General features: G+C 41.1%; 2 protein-coding genes across 5 annotated transcripts in view; one reads left to right on the top strand and one right to left on the bottom strand.

Annotated features, from left to right (window-relative positions):
- The window catches only part of LOC137999966 (lysine-specific demethylase 9-like), a 10,345-nt gene extending 9,480 nt beyond the window's left edge, over positions 1 to 865 (top strand). The window contains exon 6 of the mRNA XM_068846016.1: positions 1 to 865. This exon is cut by the window's left edge and continues 1,211 nt beyond it. The gene's annotated coding sequence lies outside the window, so the exon portion shown is untranslated.
- Positions 866 to 1,881: 1,016 nt separating this feature from the next.
- Positions 1,882 to 10,000, bottom strand: part of LOC137999964 (astacin-like metalloprotease toxin 1) — a 22,701-nt gene continuing 14,582 nt past the window's right edge. For 3 of the 4 annotated variants that reach the window (XM_068846010.1, XM_068846013.1, XM_068846011.1), the window contains exons 5-11: positions 8,643 to 8,760; positions 8,081 to 8,262; positions 6,769 to 6,996; positions 5,987 to 6,159; positions 5,419 to 5,562; positions 4,947 to 5,090; positions 2,717 to 2,809 (exon numbers count right to left, since the gene is read on the bottom strand). In XM_068846010.1, the coding sequence (XP_068702111.1) occupies positions 4,950 to 5,090; positions 5,419 to 5,562; positions 5,987 to 6,159; positions 6,769 to 6,996; positions 8,081 to 8,262; positions 8,643 to 8,760 (986 nt within the window). In that variant the 3' untranslated portion in view covers positions 2,717 to 2,809; positions 4,947 to 4,949. Of the gene's footprint in view, positions 2,810 to 4,946; positions 5,091 to 5,418; positions 5,563 to 5,986; positions 6,160 to 6,768; positions 6,997 to 8,080; positions 8,263 to 8,642; positions 8,761 to 10,000 lie in introns of all 4 variants that reach the window. The other variant, XM_068846012.1, reaches the window with a different exon arrangement.

The following is a 10,000-nucleotide window of genomic DNA, read 5'->3' as shown; positions in this document are numbered from 1 at the left end:
ACTTATTATCTCGGTTTTTGCACGTAATTGTTGTCGTGTTGGCTTTCAAACTCATGTAGAAAATTTGATTAACTAGAAGGTTGAGAATTTTAGGTGAACTTCATAACGTTTTGACCAACTTGGAGAATAATGAATTCGTGGTTTTGCAAAACGTATTTTTTTATGTTTTGTGCGTGTGTATCCCGACATTTTCCAGTTGGAGCGGCTTTCGAATGAGTGACGTAAACTGAAACGAAAGTATTTTCCGACCAATCAGAGTAGACCCACTGTCACATCAGCCAATCGTAACGTAAAGGAAATGCTAACAGCTGTCTCTCAGCGTGGGAAAAGGCACGCCAGTTTTGCTCATATTTGGCCAAGCATTTTCGAACCAATCGCTTGGCGTAGCACTTTCAAAAGCGGCGAGGTCGTGAAATTACCTTTATTGCTCAGAGGAAATCGTTCTAAGGAAACAAGAAGATCTATTTAATTCTTAATATTACCAATATAACATATAAATTATGTCGAACTTTAACTTAATGAACATTGCGTGTAAGCTGTTCAGATCTTCTATCATTATTTTAGAAATTATATCGTTTATGACAAGTGTATTTAATGACGTATAGAAAATTGTTTCGACCGATTTAAGTAATTTTTCATTGTGAAAAAGGAACGTTGCGCGACTCAGTAGAGGTTAACCTAGTCAAGCAATCCGTTTTATGTGGTACGAATGATGTTAAATTACGTAGTTTACTTGAATATAAAAAAAGCAAAGAACTGCTTTGTAAGATTGAAAGTATTTATTACTAGGTTGCGCGAAAGAGTTGTTAACTTATTATCATTGTAAATACTGTTTTTAACTCTATATTAAACATCCTTCAAAATCCTTGTGCTTCCGCAGTGTGACTCTAAAGCTAAGAAATGGGTTGAAGCTAATACTAGACCTTCTACAGAAAATTGTCATGACGCGGAACAGTCTGATGGTTCGAGGTTATTGAAATGGGTTTCAATTTGCACCTGACAATGTTGCTTTTTTGGATGCAATAGATTTCCCAAAGAGTCGGCACTGAATTGGCGGAGTGAGGGTCCGTGTATAGCAAAAAGTGGTCAACACATTTGACCTGATGCTTTTTTTTTTTTTTTTTTTTTTTTGCAAGGCGTCTAAACGGTTATTGACGACGATTGTAGCGTGCGCTTTGTTTGTAATTGACTATGAAATTCGTTCTGTGGCGCATAATACAGCGGATGATGCTCTTGTAATTTGTTGAAATATCAAGGCACATCAACCTCAAGGGGTCACGGGATACTTGACAATAAGCGCTGAAAGGACTGGAGCCAGTAAGAATTGCATTGAACCTTACTGCACTGATTTAAGCATGTACAGAACGAAGACCGAAACGGAATTCAAATGAAACAAGGGCCAGAGTGTTTTACTGAGATGCCTAAGCGCGGGGTTTCGGCCCGTGAATGGCGCTGTGTAAGTTAAGAACTTCGCAGCTTTCAGATGCCTCAAGTTGTCCTCGTCGTGGCATTGAGGAAAACACCATATGTGACAGACCCTTCCCTCCGCTAGCTCAGTCAGTTCCATTGTCATTTTCTCAATGATTCGAGAGAAATACCATGTGGTAATCTGGCCATTGAGTCTTACGTGTGGTACGGACACCAATTTCGGATTATGAAACGGCATTCGCAGAAGTCGTACCTTTCAAAAAGGACATTGAGAACAGCCGAGTTCTTCGGGGAAAAGTTTGGTAATTTTATAAGCTTTGACATTCAAATGGTGCATTCAGGTTCATCCTACCGTCAAGTCTTCCTTTGTTAAACAAAAAGTAGAAGTGATATCGTCTTAATGATGTTAGATTTGTGGGGTGCAGGGATGGCGCAGTGGTGACAGCACTCGCCTCCCACCAATGTGGCCCGAGTCCGATTCCCAGACTCTGCGTCATATGTGGGTTGAGTTTGTTGGTTCTCTACTCTGCACCAAGAGGTTTTTCTCCGGGTACTCAGGTTTCCCCTCTCCTCAAAAATCAACATTTGACTTGATTTGTGTTCATTGTTAACTTCAGTTTACAGTGTCCCCAATTAGTGCTCCAGCGCTAGAACGACTAGACACTTAAATAAAGTTTCTTTCATTTATTTCAAGTAAGTGCATCAGGTTATTGTAACAAGACTTCCAAGGAAGTATGAAAAAGCGGTGACGTTTTCGGGTATACGTCTGTTTATTCAAATTTATGGCCGAATCGGCAGCTGGCCGTTTGCCAACCCTAATGTAAGCACACCGCAAGCTGTGATATTCGTCCAATGAAACAGACCCTCACCAGATTCCCCCCGCAGTGCCGCGTTGTAAGGGAGAACATGGAACAAGTGAATCTTTGTCTCTGTGTCGTGTGTTTGTGCTTTGCGTTATGGTTCGTTTTCACTTGACACGAATCTCTTGTGCTTGCGTCGCTAGTGAAAACCAGGCTTAAGAAAACCGACCAATTGATTCGAAGCTCTTAGCTACATCAGGCTGAATTTTTACTGTTAGGCTTTCTAATGCTGAGGACATTTCTAGTAAAAGCATGCATCTGGGCCTGACAAAGAACTTTGAATTAGTTGCCAATAAATCGAGGAAAATTACATAACTTGAACTTGTTAATTCACAAATTTGATGATAAAGGTGTCAAATGAATACGATAAAAATCATTGTATCCATATCGGTACTTGTTTTTGGTAAGAAACTAAGGAATTAACCATATTGAGTTTTTTGACATATTTTAATTAACTTGATCAGACAGCTTGGATTGCCGACGATTCTCTTCAATTCGCAAGCGCCAAAACGGACATAAGCCTATAAAGGGAAGAAAAAAAAGTAAAGAAAGAAAAATCCGAGTCCCAAATGGTATTTGAACCCACGACCCTGCAGAATCTACAATCGGCGACAAAATTAGTTGAGACAGTTGCCAACAGAGCACACTGGCAACGACACATTCATTGTTTGCAAAGGAAACTTGTCCAAAAAGTACGTTTCCGGGATACCCCTCCCTCCCCCACCCTAATCAATGTTGTACCGCTGTCGACAAGGCTCGTAGAAAACAGAAAAACACAACATTGTCCCGGGGGTGCGGGGGAGGGGGCCATTTGCGCACCGACCTTGAAATCGACTCTAAAGGATAAGACTGTCTCAACGATTTTGACGCCGATTGTAGCTGGATGTTCCTCTCACTGATTTTCTGGAGAATATGGTGAGCAAGGGATTTGACTTTAAATTCGTGACGAAGCGAACTATACAATTGAGCCAGCAATTAGTAGTTTAGTAATTAGAGCATATAGAGCGGTTTTCAATTGAGTGTCGAAAGTAATTACCGAATTGCTTTGGCGTTGCATTACTTCACTCACTCAGTGATTGGTTCAAAGTTCTCGCGCCACTTTTTCAGCCAATCAGAAGTGAAACCAAAACCAATCGTGGCTCGCGCGTGCACATTTCCCGCGCTTTGTGTCGGCAACGTGTAATTACTTCGAGTTTTGATTGGTTTACCGGATTGTCTTCGTCCTTTTTGATTGGCCAAAGTAATTACTTTGGTTTTGGTTTTACGACACTCGATTGAAACTCTCTCTAGCTGAGAATGCTTATGAGTCAATGAGTCAATGAGACCCACAGTCAAAATAGCAATAATTTATTGATTAAGCCTAAGCCCTTGTTTCAGTGATAATTCCTAAGCATTCTCTGAAATTGTAGCTTTCATTTTATGGTTTAATTTACTGCACCAACTCATTGACTCATTGACTCATAAATACTTAACACTCTCTCTAGCTCCCAATCACGAGGTGTTGTGCGTTCAAACACTACCTTCATCTCGACTTTTCTTAGTACCAGTAGTCGTCATATTTTCTTTGATCATTATATACCTCTCCAAGCTCAGAGAAAAACTGAAATGAGTATTTTTTTTTTCTGTCCTGATTTGGTTTCATCAAAAGAGTCTACAATGTAAGAAAGATTGCGAGCTGACGTTTCGAGCGTTTGTCCTTCGTCGGAGCGAATTCCCCTTTTTCCTTTATACCAGGAAAAGTCTTACAATGCCAGCACAAAAGGACGCATGATCATCTGTTACAGCAGTTTTAATTGAGTGATGAAACTTTTTTATTTTAGAGTTGTTATTACTTCACGTGATTGGCTTAAAGTCTTGCTTCTCAGCCAATCCAAGCTAAAAACAAAACGAATTTGAAACAAATTTGCTTGTCGTAGCGAGACTAAAAAGGCTTATTAGCATCAAAAAACATTTAAACAGAAGCCTGAGATTATTTTATTTGTCCGCCCTTATGAAAGAGGTCTATATGAATGCTAGCACAAGTTCACACAACTTTAGAGTGAACCAGTAGCCATGTTCGGGTTACAGATTTGGACGGCCTTGTGGATTACGTACAGTACTTAGAAAATAAAGCCAAAACACTTCGCTTGGACCACACCAGCAAATAAGACGAAACGGTGAATAAACCAAACGCTGTCTTTGTAACGCAAAGGTTTTTAGGGTCGTCGGGAAACCTGGACTAGAGGCCCAATGTTCGTCCAGTATAGGAGCCCATGGGTTCCTGTCCAACAAGAATCTTCCAAATTTGTCGCCTGTTGAGAGCCTGTTGATAATTGTTAATAATTGAGCCTTCGAGATACCAGTAAGCCGTGAGACGCAACGCATGCGCGTTAGTCAATGGAGTGAACCCGTGCAGTTTCTTGTTGTTCCCACGAGTTTGCATACAGTTGACTTATTTACTATGGGTCTTGGTGCTCTTCAGTGCCAATAAGCAGCGTTTATCAACAACGCCAGACCGTGACTATTAGGCAAAAACATTTACGACAAATGCCAAGGACAAAGCATCAACTTGAGTAGATTTGATGGCACGAGGAAATTAAATAATGAAGAACACATGCAAAGCAAAGAACTTCTTAAATTAGCTCCAGCACTAAACTACTTAACAGAATGATTTTGCACCTTTCATTTGCATCCATAAAGCTCGACCCGTAAACATATGCTGTTGTACCAGTGGGTGGGGAGAATTTTGACATAACGGGCTCTGAATGGTGTCTTGAGAGAGTTATACTGCACCGAATTCGCATCCCAATTGCCATTGAGGAACTGGAAAAAATAATTAAAATCGATAAAAATGCATTGCGACACGTTGTGCCTTATTAACCAGTCAACTCGAGTATGCTAATTCGTATATTTTTTTTTTGCTATTGATACTGTCAAGATTTGACATTCAAGAGAAAAAACCGGAAACCACTTTTCAGTTCTAACAAAACCCGTCAACTACATGGAGAAGCTACTTCTTACGCGAAAAAGTATTCTACTCTAAAGGTCGCATTATTCACCACGGCACACGAAAGGTTATCTTCCGTAGAACAAAGAACCTCTTTGTTTCTATAGTTTAGGTACGATATCGTTACAATTAGGTGGCACCCACCTGTACGTTTGTGACCCAACTTAACGAATTTCCGTTGATGCTGCTCTGGATTTTGTAACCTGATACCCAGGCTGAAGTGATGAAGAGGTCCTCCGTGCCTTGTGTGGCGATGGCTGTTACCTTTTGTATTGACCCCAAGTCGATCTATAGTGGAAGTGAAATTAAAGACCTGAGATGAAGCAGTTCACGTAGAATGCAAGCCTTCTCTACATTTCCCCGACGTGGCCAATTTTCTCACGATTTTTTTCCGCTTATGGAGGGGAGACCAAGCGCAATATGGAGAAGTTAGAGTCCAATGACAACCGACTTTATAAGAAAAATGGAGGGAAAAGAAGGCATTAGATCGCTGCAAAAGGGGCTCTTCAGTCTGAAATGGATCGCAGGCAACCTTCGTTCTCAAGACCAACAGTTTTGTTTTTGATCGATAAGAAACTCTGCAAAAACCATTGGACAGGATTTGTCGCTGATAAATAAGTTTTTTTTTTTTTGTAGTATGGGCAAAAAATGGAGCAACAAACTTGCTCGGGAAAAAAAAGCATCAGCAATAATTTATATCATGGCAATTCACCTGTAGATATTCTCCGACTGCGTTCCCTGCCGCGCACCACGCCCCATTTCCTTTCGGCCCAGCGGTCAGATGTAGCCGAGCTTGATGCGGATCTAAGAAAGGCTGAGACGAACTAGCTTTTAGTTGGGAATCTGTTATTGTTCCCTTCTCAAGACCCACAGCAAAGTAGCACCCTGGAACAAACAGAAAACATCTCTTTTAAAGGCCACCACCACAGGAAAATAGGATCTGGATTTGTCTCTGGAGGCCGGGATTCGAACCTACCCTGATTTAGTGAAAGCCAATTGTAATTCTCTAGCCAGTTGAGGCTTTTCAGCAATTTTCAGATAGGTTGTGTTTGTTCGTTCTGTTTTATCGCAGCTTATTCTTGTCTTTTACATGAGTATTTTAGTTATTGATGAATTTTAATTAGTGATGGTAGACCTTATTTAACGTCGATAACTCGTAACAGTAACTTTTAATCACTGACAAACCTGAGGTCGACGGTGCGCTCATTTTACTCCCCCCTCTCCATCAGTGCTCCGTTTTACGGGTATTTAAAGCTACTAGCTACACGGAAAGGAAAGGAGTCGAAACAAGGATGCGAGATCCGAGAATCGAACTCAGGACCTCTTGCACCAAGGCCGCGCACTAACCGACTGTGCCATCCTTGCTCCTACAACTCCTTTGATTAGTCTACGGGCGCTTTCCTTTTGTCAGAACCGGCCGGCCAGACCCATTGTCACGTACTATATCCATTGATATAAAAGGTCGGCGATAAATAAAGAAATTTGTGTCCTTACCTCGATTATTACTACATTTGTACAGCTGATTCAGCTGTTGTTCATCCACTACAGATAGAGCTCTCCGCTGACCGAGAATCACGTGAGGTCCCGCACGTGACTGAATCGTGTTTCTTCCGTTGTTGCTCCAACTTTTTTTTGGTAAATGCATCAGGGATGTGACGTCATAAGGTGCTCCTAAGCGATCCACTTCACCATGGCTGTACTTCTTGAAGTTTTGGCGGTACGCTAATGCAAAAATAACTGCCTTTGAGACTCATTGAAACCAATAATTTTTACGAAACACTACAGGGAGTTTAAGATATTTATTCGTCAACGATGAATGGCAAAATTTGACTTAAATGAGCAAAAGGAATAGACCTTATTCCAAAATGGTCGTTATTTAAATATTCTTTTGTTTTTATTCAAATTAGCCCTTGATGCCTCGTTCTTGAGCTGAAAATTCAAAAGAATATTTTGCCTTGAACGAGGCATCAAGGTCCAATTTGAATAAAAACAAAAGAATGTCTAAATGGCGGCCATTTTGGAATAAGGTGTATACTCTGCCAGTGCGTTTTGCAGTTTTTCCCGCTATTTACAGCATGAAATCACGGTGTAGAGAACACACAAAATGTCTGGGAATCGAACCCCGGACACAATGGCGGGAGGCGAGCGCTCTCACCAATGTGCCATCCCTACGAAATTATCTTTTTCCGTGTAATTCTTCTGATCGTTAGCTCTAGTAATGGAAATAGAAGGACACAGGAAAAACGTCCATTTCCCACGATGATCAGAGTCCTTATGCGTTTACGGCTAAAACTCAGATGGATAATTACATGGGAATCCATCTGTAGCACTTTCTATACCAATACAAATCCACAGGCGAAATTTCCCTGTCATGTTCAATTGCAAATTGAGATCTTTAATACCACCGGCTGCCTCTCGACGGTCTGCCAGGCCTTGAAGTTCAGTTGGTAAAGCAAAGTGATCGAAATCCGATGATCGAGGATTCAACACCCAGTTTCCTCGGAGATTTTTCTCTTTACTAGCTCGTACCGGTCAATTACTATTCTTGTTTGAAAGCCCAGACAGATTTCCTGGAATTTCTACAGCACAAATTTTAAAGTGCCCTTTGATCATAGTTAATTCTGTCACTACCGAAGAGAGTTCATTGATCTGTTAGCAGAAGTAGAAAACAAAGCTCATTGGGCCGGACAATTTCACAAAATTGCACAATTATTTGTGTCGACGAAGACGACTTTCTGGTTTGTCAACCCTGATTCTTGATAAAAAGAGCCAGCCCAAAAAATAAAGAAATGCAACGGAGACCAACCTGCTTTGATATTGTGAGTATATACAATAACGTAAGCATCCCTGTCAGGCCTCGAACTGGTGTGGAAAAAACCCAGCGTGTGCATCAATTCGTGCAAGACAATTCCGCGTAATTCACAACCAAAACCTATGGATACGATTTGACCGTTGGGGTCCATCGTGCGACCGATATAAGAATAACACCTTCAAGAAAAAGAAACATTTTACAATGAGCGTCGATGTTAACATTGCTCTCACCTTGACATTCCCGAAGATGAGTCCTCTAAACAATTTAGGGGTGGGGCTGGCTAGAACCACCCTACAACATCATTTTCTACGAGCGCGTAAATGGCAGAGATAATGCACACTTAATAACAGCCTGTCACCGGCCATCCCAGTCCAGTCATGCTGACGAATTTCACGCCAAAACTTAAAATTTAAGAGGAGACTCGAATTGGCCAGAGGGATGAAATTTCTAAGTTGCTGACATGAAAAATTCTGTTCCGAATGATTCGATTCCATTACGGAATTTTCGGACAAATGGAAGACGCCCGGCCCAATATACCACTCTGACAGATTCTTACCCTTGGCCTCGTATAAATCTGACGAAGTACCCTTCATTTGTTCTTTTCTTAAAGCGGACACAAGAGAGCTTCTCCAAAGTTCTCATAGCCTTAGTTATCACCAACCGAGCGTAAGATGCTGCAAATAAATGCAAAAAAAAAAACGTTCTGCAGACGACACACTAACGAATATTTCAGTATTCTCTCCTTAAACTTTTAGGTTTCGATTTTAAAGTATGGCTCTGGCAAGTTTCGCGCTACTGAAAACCGTAGGCCGCGCTATATCTTCATTTCGTCGTTTTAGTTCTTACAAACACTTGCAGCAGAAATACACTTTCCAGGTAAAATTCTTTTCATTATCAGGTCATTTGTCTTTCTAGCATGTTTCCTTGGCTTCATATATTATTCGAAAAGATTATCGCTCGCAAAAAATCAGAACAAGTCGCAAAAACCTCAGTTAGGGCCGATTTACACGATACGATTTTGTCGCATGCGACAAGCTCACGACAGGCCTACGACATGACTTACGATTGTCCCAGCGTTTTAAAACATGTTTTAAAATGCTACGACATTTTTTCTGACGTACACAACAATCGTAAATCATGTCGTGGGCCTGTCGTAAGCCGATGTCGCATGCGACAAAATCGTACCGTGTAAATCGGCCCTTAGAATCTCGCTGTGACGCAGTAAGATTAATGAGATTTATAGCTTTAGCTTTGTCTTCAGACTAAGGGTTGATGCGTTTCTTGACCTCCTTATACAGGTAGCCAATGCCATGAAGTTCACATTCCATATCTGTCTTTGGAGTTAACATTTTCTTGTATCATCTATATTTAGAGCGGCGCTTCTTGCGAACTGTCTCCACGCTAACCAATCAATGAGCAATGTCTGTGCTTACGTTACACTAATAAAGAGATTAAGCATTGCATTTACGGCAAGTCAGGCTGAAATTTGCGTTTTGCCAAAAGTCAAAGAAACTTGTTTAAATTTAGTTCATTTCCTGCCTGTTAGCTACAGATATCGAGCGTCTTCTAAAAAGAGAGGGGCACTAAAGTTAGAAGAAGAGAATTTCCACGCTTTTAGGGTGCAGAGATGGCGCAGTGGTGAGAGCACTCGCCTCCCACCAATGTGGCCCGGGTTCGATTCCTCGACTCGGAGTCATATGTGGGTTGAGTTTTATGGTTCTCTACTCTGCACCGAGAGGTTTCTTCCGGGTACTCCGGTTTCCCCTCTCCTCAAAAAACCAACGTTTGACTTGAGTTGTGTTAATTGTTAATTTCAATTTACAGTGTCCCCAATTAGTACTTCAGCGCTAGAACGACTAGACACTTAAATAAAGTTCCTTTCCTTTCCTTTCCTTTCCTTTCCTATAACAAGAA

The sequence above is a fragment of the Montipora foliosa genome, chromosome 4 (genome assembly GCF_036669935.1).
Source record: "Montipora foliosa isolate CH-2021 chromosome 4, ASM3666993v2, whole genome shotgun sequence".
In the NCBI taxonomy this organism is placed as follows: domain Eukaryota; kingdom Metazoa; phylum Cnidaria; class Anthozoa; order Scleractinia; family Acroporidae; genus Montipora; species Montipora foliosa.
This window is presented reverse-complemented; position numbering and strand designations above follow the sequence as displayed.